Below are 13971 nucleotides of genomic sequence, written 5' to 3'. Positions count from 1 at the left end.
TATTGTCACGAGTAGGCTTCGAATGAAGTTACTGTGAAAAGCCCCTAGTCGCCACATTCCGGCGCCTGTTCGGGGAGGCTGGTACGGGAATTGAACCGTGCTGCTGGCCTGCCCTGGTCTGCTTTCAAAGCCAGTGATTTAGCCCTGTGCTAAACCAATGATAGTTTTCACACCTTGACACAGGACGCATAGAAAAAGGACAACTTCTTTTGCGACACAGGGCGGATACCGTCACGGAGAAGCAGAAAGACTGTTTTGTGTTAACAGCAAAGCAGGAAGTTTTTGAAAGTTTGTTTTCAGTTTGAAAGGAAGGAGACATAATAGGCAGGAGGTTTAAGGAACATGGAGTCGCCAAGTGGGGCCTTGTTGGTGAAAACTGGAGCTAGAACACTCGGCTGAATGAAACGATTTTCAAAGGGCTCAAACGTTTCAAGTTGGTATGGCAGGGAGCAATGAGCTCATTGCAGAGCCAGGAGCTGCTTTATACTTCAATCTACCAGGTGTGTGGTGCATAGTGAAAGGGATTGCAAAACTTTTTTCAATTGTGTTGCAGGTTAGTTAATGCAAAAGTATCTTTACTTTAGTTTGGTGTTAGCGGTCTGTAAAGTAATAATAATAATCTTTATCAGTGTCAGAAGTAGGCTTACATTAACACTGCAATGAAGTTACTGTGAAAAGCCCCTAGTCGCCACACTCCGGCGCCTGTTCGGGTCACAGAGGGAGAATTCAGAATGTCCAATTCACCTAACAGCACGTCTTTCAGGACTTGTGGGAGGAAACCGGAGCACCCGGAGGAAACTCACGCAGACACGGGGAGAGTGTACAGACTCCGCACAGTCATCCAAGTGGGAATCGAACCTGTGACCCTGGAGCTGTGAAGCTACAGTGCTAACCATTGTGCAAGGTTTGATCCATATTGACTTTGCTGCAATGGAAGTCTTAAAATGTGAAATTTTGTTCTTTGGTTATTTTTGTCATTTGTTGGGAAATTCGCTTCTTTAAAAAAAAAGGTTAGCGGTCTCTACAGGAATGGGAGCAATATACATGGCTCTTATTCAGAACAACCAAAGGATGTATTTGTTGAGGGTTGCTGTTGCATTGATAAATACCTGAAGGAGAGAAAGCTTTTGGGAGTAAGCATGATTAGTGTTGGATCATTCTAGTAAATGGCCTGCGCAGACATATCTAGCTAAACAGCGTGCGCCAGAGCTGTAAACACCTACAGTTTGATAGATGGTGTTCTCTAGAGTTACAGCTCCAGATTCTGAAATGCAAAGATTCCGAGCATCCCAACACCTCTGTGCCAGAGCGTGAAATCACAGGTACTGTTTCAGTGCTGCAATCACCTCATCCGCAATTCAATGAGCCAGGAATCACATACTATTTCTGGTAATATTTGCTAAAAGGACTGCCTCTTTTGACACTGCAAACCACTACGCTGATCAAGGTGCATTACTGTGCAGGCAGGAACTCCAGCCTGAAAACCCCAATGCAGAGGGTACGGCTGTACTTTCTTTTGACTCGCAATCATTCCACAATGAATAGAATCTTATAAACTTATAGGAGATGATTTATTTCCCTCCTTTTATTGTTTCAGTAAATTAATAGACCTATTAGTTGAACTGTTCGACAGATAAGATGTTGGCACACACCAGACAATATAGTATTATTGAACCAAATTCAAACCTTTTGACTTGCTCGAGACCCCCTTGGCTGGTGATAGAGTTGCATGGTCCAGGCATGCCTCCCAGACATTCCCCGGATCAGGACAGTAACTGAGGGGCAAGGGTCTGTTGGGAAAACAAACAAATCAAATCTCAAAAAATATTAAACTGCAGCAAAAGTTGTGCAAAGTGGAAGAACTTTATTTTCCTGCTGTCCAGCTGGATCTCCCTTCCTCACACAATGGAGAGGTGGCCATTGGCACCCTGCTCTCACATTCCCAGTAATACCATTCTGAAACATTGCTACAGCTCCACAGCATCCTGGCAGAGATTAGGAACCCAACATATACATTGACAAGTTGACTAAATGGCAGACACCTGGCATATGAAGGCTTATAGGGTCTTTGGGTCTATAAATACAGGCATAGAGTATAAAAGCAAGGAAGTGATGCTACACCTCTACACTTGGATGCTGCACCACATTTGGTGGACTGTGTTCAGTTCTGGGCACCTTATTTAAGCAAGGTTGTGAAAACCTTGGAGAGAGTGCAGAGTAGATTTACTAGAATGATACCAGGAATGAGGAATTTTAGATACAAGGAAAGATTGGAGAAATTGGGCTTGTTCTCCTTGGAGCAGAGAAGCTTAAGAGGCGACCTTATTGAGGTGCCCAAAATTCTGAACAATTTTGACACCTACTCTGCACATCTTTGGGTTGTGGGGGTGAAACCCACGCAAACACGGGGAGAATGTGCAAACACCACACGGACAGTGACCCAGGGCCGGGATTCGAACCTGGGTCCTCAGCGCTGCACTCCCAGTGCTAACCACTGCGTCGCATGCTGCCCTCCATCACTCTTACAAGCTGTGGACGGAGATCTCCAATTCTTTTATACCATAACTGCTAGTGAGCTGACATTTTAAGTGTGATTTGCTTTTTGGGCAGGTCTGAGACTACAAAGCAGGGAGTGGTGCAGCCAACAGCATCTGGTATCTTTCAGTCACACTTTCAATGCATTCAAGGTGTTTTTGGATAACACAGAATTGTTTTAAGAAAGTCCGAGAGTTGATAACATCCTGCACACTGACCTGAAGTGGAGTGCAAACTGGCACAACCCACTAACGAACTGCTGGCAAACAGCCAAGGTTAAGATTTCTTTGTCACCATTCCCAATTACTAACCTGACTATGCTTAGCTTAAAACAAAAGAGACTCTTGTAATCTAAACATCTAAAATGAACAAGCAATTGTCGGTAACATTGCAACGCGACGCAAAGGTACATTTCAGATCACCAACATCAGAGCTTCACTGTTAGCTTCACCATCAAGTTGCAAACAAATACAACTGGACTCAGCTTAGTGACGGCAGGTGCCACAGGTCTTTTATACCACTCAAGGTGAGTAATGTGCAGAAAGACAAGCAGCTGGATTCTCCGCTGTCGGGATTCTCCGCTCGGCCGGCGGGGATTCCCTGATGGCATGGGGCTGCCCACAATGGGAAACTTCATTGGCCGGCTGGCGAGACGGTGAATCCTGGGGGCCCACTGCACCCGGGACAGAGAATTGCGCCAATCACAACAGCACTGGCTCTGGGAAAGAGCAAACCACTTTGTTCCACTCTCTTACCCTGTGCAAAATAAACTCTTTTCAATATTTATCCCCTATGCTGAGCATCTTCCCTAGTGAATATTCTAGAAAGTCATTTGGAATGTTAGCTGCTTTTAGTTCAACCTGTTGCATCCATAATGGATCTAATTTCTTTGCTAATCCTCTTGCTTACTGGTGAATTTGGCTGCAGCATCAGTGCTTATTGCTTTTTTTTCTTTGCTAATAATTAATAATAATCTTTATTAGTGTCACAAATAAGCTTGCATTAACACTGCAATTAAGTTACTGTGAAAAGCCCCTAGTCGCCACATTCCAGCGCCTGTTCAGGTACACAGAGGGAGAATTCAGAATGTTCAATTCACCTAACAGCACGTCTTTCGGGATTGTGGGAAGAAACCGGAGCACCCGGAGGAAACCCACGCAGACACGGGAAAATATGCAGACTCCACACAGACAGTGACCCAAGCCGGGAATCGACCCTGGGACCAATGCTAACCACTGTGCTATCGTCCGCCCTCTCTAATAGGCCACTTCATATTCTTTTTCAGGTTCTTGCATTCTTCCAAGTGGTCTCACTAGGATGAGCTATCCCTGGAATTATTTCACTTTCTATTGTCTTGCTAATATATTTCAGGCCACATTTGTTTCGTCTGCACTCACCCTCATGATTTATTTTGTGGCCAGTTGTTTGTCTTTGTTTTCATCCCAGATTGTGTTGAAATGAAATGAAAATGAAAATTGCTTATTGTCACGAGTAGGCTTCAATGAAGTTACTGTGAAAAGCCCCTAGTCGCCACATTCCGGCGCCTGTCCGGGGAGGCTGTTACGGGAATCGAACCGTGCTGCTGGCCTGCTTTCAAAGCCAGCGATTTAGCCTTGTGCTAAACAGCCCCTTAGTCGAGTACTAGGAACGGAAATTGTTCTTTTAAAGTAACTTGCATATTGGCTTATTGCATTGGTTTATTCTAAACGATGCCACATTTAATCATGTTATGGCCATTATTGCCCTGGGGTGTTGCTATGATCATTCCCACTCGCAAAAGTGGAGATGTAAGTTGGCTCTTGCCATATCCAAATTCACTGGGTCTAAAATTAGTCCTGAAAACCTTGGATAAGCCTAGTTTATATCAGGCTGGTTAAATTATTCTCAAGCTGAACGATCTGCAAGCTGTGATACTAAAAGCAGCAGGTATTGCTGCTGAACAATTGAAATTTTTGTTTCTCGGCCAGCCGCAGAAACAACGCAAAGTACTTGGTCTGAAGGAGATTGAGAACTCACTCTGATCATTGCCCAGGGGCTGTTCCAACATTGCCAAAATGATACTGTTATCCAAGACAAAGTATCGGAAATGGTTCTTGCTGGTTGAGGTCAGCCTGGAGTATTTGATTAGTGTCTCTTCGTTGAGAAGGCTGCAGGGTGAGGCGGGGCCACTTGGAGAGGGGAATGCTCCGAGCAACTGCATTATACTAGGAAGAAAAAGTAGTATTATATCCATTCTAACTGTATATGTATACTCATTTAAAAAGCAACACACAAGTTTATTCAAATCTACATTAATAAAGAAACTGAACCTTAAGCAGCCAGCATATTCAGCAAAGTTCAGGTGTCTTTGGTATGACTGATCTCATCTATTTTTAGCTCTTCTATTAAGACATGGAAAATAACAAAAATCAGAAAGAACTCGCATTTATATGCCACCCATCATGTCCTTAGGACGTCACAAAGAACTTCACAACCAATAGAATACTTCTAAAGTGTAGTTACTGATGTGAAACTCGGCACCCTCGGTCACACAGGCAAGATGAGACTTTATGCAGTTTTAAACAAGTAATTCAGAATTTGGGTGTCACTGGCAAGATCAACATTTATTGTCCATCCCATAGTTCCTTGACGAAGCAGGTTGCTAGGCTACTACAGAAGACTGCTAAGCATCAACCCTACCCATATGGGTCCCAGATTGGAAAAAGCTGATGGTAATCCTTCTTAAGGGCATTAGGTAATCAGTCGGGTTAATTCAAGGAATATTGTCAGAAAGTTATTTCGATGCCGTACCATGTGAGTGTGGCCTCTGCAGCATCCTTTACTCTCATTGAAGCAGGGTTCGGTTCTTTATCTCCCTTGTATCGCACTTCCTGATCACTGGCTTTCGATTTGCTTCCTGAGATACCTAGCTCCACAATTTCCAGCACCTCGATCAGGCAGTCCTGAGAAAGAAGGAAGAAATTTAGACTGAAATAAACACAGCAAGCTTTTGAAGTTGAGGTGTAGCTACACTCTTTCCTCACTATCTTTTAAATGTATAAAATTAATCTTCTCAGCAAGGCACATGTTTATACAGCTCTAATCTTTCTGTTCTGATTGTATAGTAGGGCTGAAGCTTCATTTGTGCTTTTCCAGCAAATCTGGGAGGTCTTCTGGCTTCTGCACGCTTTACACGGCTGCAACTCTTAATAACAAATCTGGAATTGGAGAAGATGATAGTTGGCAAGAAGCAGCAGAGCAGAAGTAATGAGAAATGAGAGAACAAAGTGCTGAAAGACAGCACAAAGTCTCTATATATCAAACTACAAAGGAGCAGTCAGACATGCAAAACAAAGTTCTTAAAAAAAATGTTTTTATTAAAGTTTAACACTTTGTGCAAAATAATATAAACAACAGCCCTTAAACCAGACCACCAAAGTGACCCTCCACTCCAAGCACCACCCCCTAACAGTGACAAATTCTCTGAAATACGGCATAAAGGCCGCCATATCCGTTAGAACTCTCCAATTGATCCCCTCGCGATGCATTTGACCTTTCCCGAGGTGCAAAAACACCATTAAATCCCCTAGCAATGCCAAAGCTCTCACCTCCAGCCCAACAGGTTCCGCCTCCGCTCTGCCAATGATGTGAATGCCAGGACATCTGTCCCTGCACCCACCCGCAGCTCTGGCACATCCAAAACTAGCCAAAGGACAGGGCTCCACCTCAATATTTAAAATCGCCAACGTGGTGCTAAAACGAAACTCCAAAAACCCCGCCAGCTTGGAACAGGACTAGAACATGTGCGTGGTATGCAGACTCTCTCGAACAGCGCTCACACCTATTGTCCACCCCCTCAAAAAACACTCATCCTAGCCTGAGTGAGGTGGGGTCGAAACACCGCCTTTAGCTGGATCAGGCTGTCTCACACACGGCTAGGTGGCATTCACCTCCGCAGTGCCTCACTCCATACCTCCTCCTCCAGTATTGGCCCCAATTCCTCCACCTATTTAGTCTTTACCCCTTCCACCGAACTCAACTCTTCCCCCACGATCCGTTCATGCATGCCGGATATACTGCCCTCCTCTTCCGACCCCGAACAGGAGAGAATCTTCTCCAATCAGGATGATGGCGGCACCACCAGGAAATTCTGGAACAATCTCTTCATAAAGCTCCGGACCTGGAGGTACCTAAACGTGTCTGAGCCGGACAACCCAAATTTATCCTCCAGCCTGGCAAACCGCCTCTCCAGGAATAAACCACCCACTCTCTCCAGCCCCTTCTCTTTCCATGCCCCCAATATGGCATCCAGCCGTGCCAGCTCAAACAGGTGGTTAGCCTTGAGGCTGTCCAGCTATGCAAAACAAAGTTTAAAAAAAAAAAATAATTTTTATTGAAATTTTTTGAAAAATGTATAGCAACAGAACAATAATAATAATAATAGTAAACACCCCCCGGCACCCGTAACAACGCATATAACAAACCCCCCCACCCCCCCAAAAAACAACAAAATAAATTAACAATAATTAAATTAACATAAACAATACCCCCCCTGACAATACCGCTATCAATGTTCCCTGGGACAAACTGGTGGTTCCCCCGCAGCGGGGCCTCCACCGAGCCCCCCACTTCCCCCGTGTCGCCTCCACTGCCCCCAAATCTTGAGGGTAGCCGCCACCACCGGGCTCGTAGTGTACCTCGTTGGAGGGAGCAGCAACGGCGCCGTTACCAGTGCCTTCAGGCTCGTGCCTCCACAGGACGCCATCTCCATCCGTTTCCATACTGCCCCCTCCCTATCCATTACCCACTTACGTACCATCGTGACGTTAGCCACCCAATAGTACCCAGAGAGGTTGGGCAGCGCCAGCCCCCCTCTATCCTTGCCCCGCTCCAAAAAGACCCTCCTCACCCTCGGAGTCCCGGGTGTCCAAACAAATCCCGTGATGCTGCTGTTCACCCTCCTAAAAAAGGCCCTCGGAATGAAAATGGGGAGGCACTGAAACAGAAACAAAAACCTTGGGAGCACCGTCATTTTCATTGACTGTACTCTACCCGCCAACGACAGCGTGTCCCACCTCTTAAACTCCTCCTCCTCCAGCTGCTCCACCAACCGAGTAAAATTAAGCTTATGCAAAATCCCCCAACTCCTAGCCACCTGAACCACCAGGTACCCAAAACTCCTCACTGCCCTTTTTAGCGGGAGTCTGCCAATCCCCTCCTCCTGATCTCCCGAGTGTACAACAAACAGCTCGCTCTTGCCCAGGTTCAACCTGTAGCCCGAGAAACTCCCAAACTCAGCAAGAATCTCCATCACCTCCAGCATTCCCTCCACCGGGTCTGCTACATACAGCAGCAAGTCATCTGCATAGAGCGACACTCGGTGCTCCTCCCCACCCCGCACCAGACCCCTCTACCTCCCCGACTCCCTGAGCGCCATGGCCAGAGGCTCAATTGCCAACACAAAAAGCAAGGGGGACAGGGGGCACCCCTGCCTCGTCCCACGGTAGAGCCTGAAGTACTCGGACCTTCTCCCGTTTGTCACTACACTCGCCATCGGGACCTCGTACAGCAACCTCACCCATTTAATAAACCCCACCCCAAACCCGAACCTCTGCAAAACAAAGTTAACCAGTCATTTACGCTCGATGTGAAACGTACCTTTTCATTTAGCATATCTGGATGCTCTGTGAGCCAGACACAGAGACACTGGAAGGCTGCCACAATCATAGAGTGTAGATCTCGGGAATGAAATGGGGCGGGTCTGCTACACTGGTGTACAATGTAACTGCACACTGAACTAACTGCACGCTTTTGGTCTGTCGAATCCACGTTCACCTTTACCTGTTTAAAGAAGAAGTCATTTGTATTCATTTTGGGATGAAAGAATTGAAGAAAGGAGGCTGGAGTGAGGTTTTGTTTCCAGCTTCACTCTGCAAATATAGAATTCTCTTTAAGTTTTTAGAAATACTGGTAAAGCAAATTAACTAATGAGCAAATTGACAGAATGTTATTGAAAAGGTTGAAGTCCTGGCGGTGGCCAGAAATGTGTCCATAACACGGACAGCCAGCCAGGGGCACATCCTCCTTGATTGTAGGGCAGCAGCTCCTCAATAAGTTGTCATCAGGGCTGCAATCCTGGGCCATCTGCCCCAATCAGAGGTTCAGCAGCTCATAAACCTCCACCACCAGGATCAGTGACCAACACCGAGGAAGAGTGGAGCCCTGCAGCCCACAACAGACAGAAAACGTCTGAAGAAATAAAACTAATACCAATGGAGGGGAAACCCTCTCCTGAGTAATTGGTGGGGCCGTGGGGGCTGTCATCCCTGCCCACAGCCCCATACCTTTAAATAATATCCATCCCCTTTTCCAGGGATGCTGCCGGAGAGGCTACCTGCATTGGCTGGCGGTCAAACCGCAGCTGGCAAGATGCCAATGGCCTGGTAAAATGGTCCTTAATAGTGTATTTGAATATTGAATTTACTTCCCACTTTGTGGCAGCAAGCTCATCTGAAGCAGTGCACCACTGTCAGTAAAATTCCAAAACAGTGGGATATGGTTGGTGATCGATCAGACACACTCGTATCTCAGTAACAAAAATAGAAAATATTAGAGAAAACTTTTCCATGCACAGGACAGTAAACACGGACCTCGATTGTTAAAGGTTTGGGAAAGTACAGGAACAGAGTCAGTAGGTGACACCCAAAGGCCAAGCCTGGCTCTTAACCTGGACTTCTAACAATAAACAGGGGGGGGGGGGGGTGCAGAATAGAGATCTTAAGCTTTTGTCAATTTTGTTTAAATTTTTTGGTCACTTCTGCAGTGCTCAGGCCAGTAGTGTCGTTCTAGTATGGACCAGAGATCACTAATCAAAATGAAGTGTTATTGACACATACAGAAAGTAGCTTCATTTTGCCCTCTGAACTGTAAAATAATTCATCCATCACACCTCTACTTAACTTATTTAATTCTCCCCCAATTTGATACCGAATTTGAATTATATTGCAACATAAACCTTATGCCTTTGGTGTACAACATACTCTCAGTTGCTGCCTGAGTGATCAAAATCTAAAAATCTCAAATAATTGACCACGAGAGTTGTCAAGCAGCAGTCAGTCATTCACATGTTGAGATCCTGTCAAGATAAACTGCAGAAGGTTAGCACATCTAAAAACCACTCAAAGGCTTCAAGTGTCCAGGAATCTAAAAATATCATCTGTGCAACCTACTACAAATTATCTTAAGGCATTTGTCACATACAGCTTCACTTCACAATTCCAATTCGAACTTCAAGAAATTATTCAGGAGTTCATGAGAAGCTGGGCTTTTTATAAATGGGAATTATTTAAATGTCCTGGGGACAGGGCAGCCCAGTGTATGAATGTACATACAGGTACATTGTGAGCGCAAGTCTGATTTGCAGCCAGGCTGATGATGACACTGTGAGCTGCACAGTGATATTCCCTGCAGAAACATTGCATCAATGTGCCTTTTGAAATTTATTTTTTGGGACAGCTGACAGTCACAGGAACCCAACGCTGTGTTTAAGAGTTCAGATCACCAAATTGCAAAATTCTGCTTAGGTGGATTTCTGTTGGCCCAATAAAGCACACGCCAACGACTTGTAATGATTCACCTCTCTTACTCCTTGTCAGGTCTTAAGGGAAGGTTGTCAAAGTCAAGATTCAGAGGCACCCAATGCTCCACTCAAGCTGTGAATGTACGTTCACAGGTTTGGGGAAGAACACTGGGTTTGTCAGTCATTGCTGAGTAAAGGGGGAGCCTTCTGATCAAGGAGGAAGAACTTTAAGTCAACAGAAAACCACCGTGAATCATTTCAGTGCAGTCGAACCCACTGATCTTTTGGGCTGCAAAGAGCTGCATCATGATCAACAATTCTTGATCCTCCGCTTTTACCCAACACCTCTCTTGCCCGTCCCAATTATAACTGGGCATGAACTACCGGCAGAGTCCAGATTCTGTCCGTTTGTGGCGTCACACAACTTCAAGAGCAATCATTTTCTCAATTAGATGTTATAATACATGTAAAAAAAATGTTTAAACTATCACTGTACCTTGGCTAACCCGGAGAGCAATTCAAGTGCTGCCAATGAGATGCTCATATCCTGTCTCCACTGAGAGTTCAGTCTCTGCGTTACCAAATGGATACTGCGGATCAGTAGTCCCGATGCTGTATCTGTATGAAGAGCTATGATATAACCCCAATACCACACACCACGGGGAGGGAAAACAATTGGGCATTAGTAACTACAAGCAAAGCAATCAAAACAAGCACAAGCTCACAACACATGCAGCAAGGACAGCAGTCAAAAGAGGAAACCTGCTCCCATCCCAGTAGCAATGAGGCCGTGTCTATTGTCAGCATTAGAATGAAAGGACCCAAGTCTTCATATCAACAATGTGGGGCAATGTGGTCTTCATGGACTGATTTTAGAGAAAATTGTACAGATTTAAGATGAATGTTACTTGTAGGCCTGTTTCATTAAACTCAATACTTTGCCAAATTAAATATTGTTCTTTTCAATCCAGTCTCAGTTCAAAAGCACTAAAAATGCGTCTGATTGGGAAGCAAAGTCAGATTAATTGCCCTCCGCTTTTATTCAATCATTCTGTGGAATGGTTTGAATGAATCTAGGAATGAGCTAATATCAGTAAACCAAAAAGGAGGGGAGGAGGCTGCGGTAAGTGTTACAAAATTGAAGGATATCGATCCAGTTTATCAGCCCCTAAAACTTATTCTTCCGATGAATTAGATCACAGGTGACCTGCATCTTGAATCCCATCTTTGATAATTTTCAAAATGCTAGTAAACCTTTACTCTCAACTATGTGACCAGTTACACTGAAGCTGGTGCTGTGATTATAAGAACGTATTTCAGTGGCTCTTCAGCACAGTCCCCTTTAGTTTTCTTGTGCAGGATTTTATCCATCTGCCTGTTCCATTCAGGTATAATTCCATGGTGGCAGCTGCACAAGTGGCCAATATTCATATCTAAATTTCGATGACCTTCAGGTGGCTATCCAACTATGGAGGGCATTACAGTGGAATGTGCCATTCAAACTGTACTTCGAGGATTGGAGGACTGTTACTGGAAGACTGAGATGAAATGGGCTAAAAAAGGATCACCTTTACCGAGTCTCACTCCTCAATCGCAGTTCACCAATTCTAAAATGTGATTTTTGTGACGAGTAAATTATTGTACATTTTCCACTGGACAGCTCCAAGGAAATGTGCTTGAGGTACAGGGGGGTAAACTCCATTGGCAGGAGCATAATCACTGGATAGGGGATTATCTGCAAAAAAGCCCTATTGGGACTCTAGTGGACAAGTCAGAAGGGAATTATCTCTCCCATCAACAATAATGAAAAATTAGAAGCAAAAATAAATTGTCATACATGACAGGTAACATATACTGTGTGAGACAACGTGATGATGCTTATATGTAGACTTGCATGAACAAGAAGAACCATCAAGGTACTGTTCAGTACAACATGGCAAATGATAAAGATGCTATCATTATGCACTTCTGAGAAATGTGACAAAGAAATCTTTGAAGGTGTTTCACTACAGATTTAAAGACCAAGACAATAGATTTTGGAAATAATTCTACAATTAAAATACTCTGCCAATTTTAAACCTTTATTTTTAGAGGTATGTAGTAAGGCTCCCTTTGGTTCTGAATTTTTAAATTCTCTCTTGTTTGATGGTTGGGCAGGGCCACTGAAAACTAAATCAATCAGACTCAGAACTGTCAAAGTGAAGAGCAAGGGGGATTTGAATAGCTGGAGCAAACGGGGGCAGGTTTGTATCGCTATCAGACTTCTATCTGGATAGACTGGAGCACTGCTCATCTGACTAAGGGATGTAGGTTCTGGCACTACACCCTGTACAAGTGATTGTTGTCGCTCAATCATAATTCAAGGTATTCATGCCAAGGGGGTTGCTTTGATTTTCTAGCTGGGGATGATGGTGCAGGCTTACGAATCAGACAAGGTGCCTACATTGTGGTGGGCAACATTTCCAGAACAGAGGAAAACATGGATGATTTTTGAACAACATTCCATTTTGTTGGCAGCATTTCAGACTGTATTTATGTGAAAGATTTGGACAGGGAAAGCAATCACTTTGAACAAAGCATCCACAAGATAGGCTCTCCACGTCAAATTACTCCCGTGTAGCTGGATGTATAGTGGAAAGGTGCAACTCCAGGGGAATTCTCATCTGAACAAAGTTTGTTTTTGCTAGAAACGTCTACTCAACTTGAATGGGAAAATGCTAACACTGCTGCTGCCTCAGTGCCAGGGAACCCGGGTTCCATTCTGGCCTTGGGTCACTGTCTGTGTGGAGTCTGCACTTTCTCCCCGTGTCTGCGTGGGTTTCCTCCGGGTGCTCCGATTTCCTCCCACAGTCCAAAGATGTGGAAGTTAGGTGGGATTATGGAGACAGGACGAGGAAGTGGGCCTAGGTAAGGTGCTCTTTGATAGGGCCGGTGCAAATTCAATGGGCCAAATGGCCTCCTTATGCACTGTAGGAATTATTTTGCTTCTATTTCCATTCTGTTCTCTTCTTATACCTAGGTTCTAGAAAGCAGAACTCGGAGGGAGTGATTTTCTTAAATTATTTTTGAGAATAAATGTAGAGTACCTAATTCATTTTTTCCAATTAAGGGACAATTTAGCGTGGCCAATCCACTTACTCTGCACATCTCGAGTTGTGAGGCGAAACCCACGCAGACACGGGGAGAATGTGCAAACTCCACACAGACAGTGACCCAGAGCCGGGATGAAACCTGGTACCTCGGCGCCATGAGGCAGCAGTGCTAACCACTGCGCCACCCTGGAGGGAGTTATGAATAAACATGTATTATCCTCCCGCTCAACTGGGAAAACGAGTGCTGGGGGTGTTGAAGGAATATAACCTGGTATAAGCAGACAAATACACACACTTCTAGCTCGGCCTTGTACAAACAAATAAGCACACAAGCACATGCACTTTCCAGTTAGAGCTGGTACAAGTGCATACACACAAATTTCCAACTAGTCCTGGCACAAGTCCATGCACACACAGATGCACACAAAGCTATGGCTGGTGGATAATCAGGAGCAGGAGCCCAAACCGATTTTGCCGCTCCCAGTGCATACACAATCGGACCAATTTGTGTCCTTCTAACCCATTGCAACATGGCTAAGCTGATTTCAGTTAACTATTCAATAAGATATAGCAGGGAAGAGAGAGAGACAAATAACATTATAATCCAAATTAAACTGCTTTGGCTAATACAAGTCAATGGAATTTGCATTGAAACACCTTAAGTCACAGTTATATCTGAACAGCCTATTAGTTGTGCAGAGAGACAGCATTAGGTCAATTAACAGTGAAACAGTGAGCCCCTGAAACCAGTCTTAAATTTAATGAAGTGATCATGTATTTAGCACC

General features: G+C 44.6%; 1 protein-coding gene across 7 annotated transcripts in view; it reads right to left on the bottom strand.

Moving 5' to 3' along the window:
- The window catches only part of ralgapb (Ral GTPase activating protein non-catalytic subunit beta), a 140298-nt gene that overhangs the window by 36640 nt on the left and 89687 nt on the right, over window positions 1–13971 (bottom strand). For 4 of the 7 annotated variants that reach the window (XM_038803826.1, XM_038803828.1, XM_038803831.1 and 1 more), the window contains 5 exons: window positions 10590–10723; window positions 8173–8355; window positions 5326–5477; window positions 4552–4739; window positions 1687–1790 (listed from right to left, as the gene is read on the bottom strand). In XM_038803826.1, the coding sequence (XP_038659754.1) occupies window positions 1687–1790; window positions 4552–4739; window positions 5326–5477; window positions 8173–8355; window positions 10590–10723 (761 nt within the window). The remainder of the gene's footprint in view (window positions 1–1686; window positions 1791–4551; window positions 4740–5325; window positions 5478–8172; window positions 8356–10589; window positions 10724–13971) is intronic. The other 3 variants (XM_038803829.1, XM_038803830.1, XM_038803833.1) reach the window with 1 other exon arrangement.

The sequence above is a fragment of the Scyliorhinus canicula genome, chromosome 7, assembly GCF_902713615.1.
Source record: "Scyliorhinus canicula chromosome 7, sScyCan1.1, whole genome shotgun sequence".
Lineage (NCBI taxonomy): Eukaryota > Metazoa > Chordata > Chondrichthyes > Carcharhiniformes > Scyliorhinidae > Scyliorhinus > Scyliorhinus canicula.
This window is presented reverse-complemented; position numbering and strand designations above follow the sequence as displayed.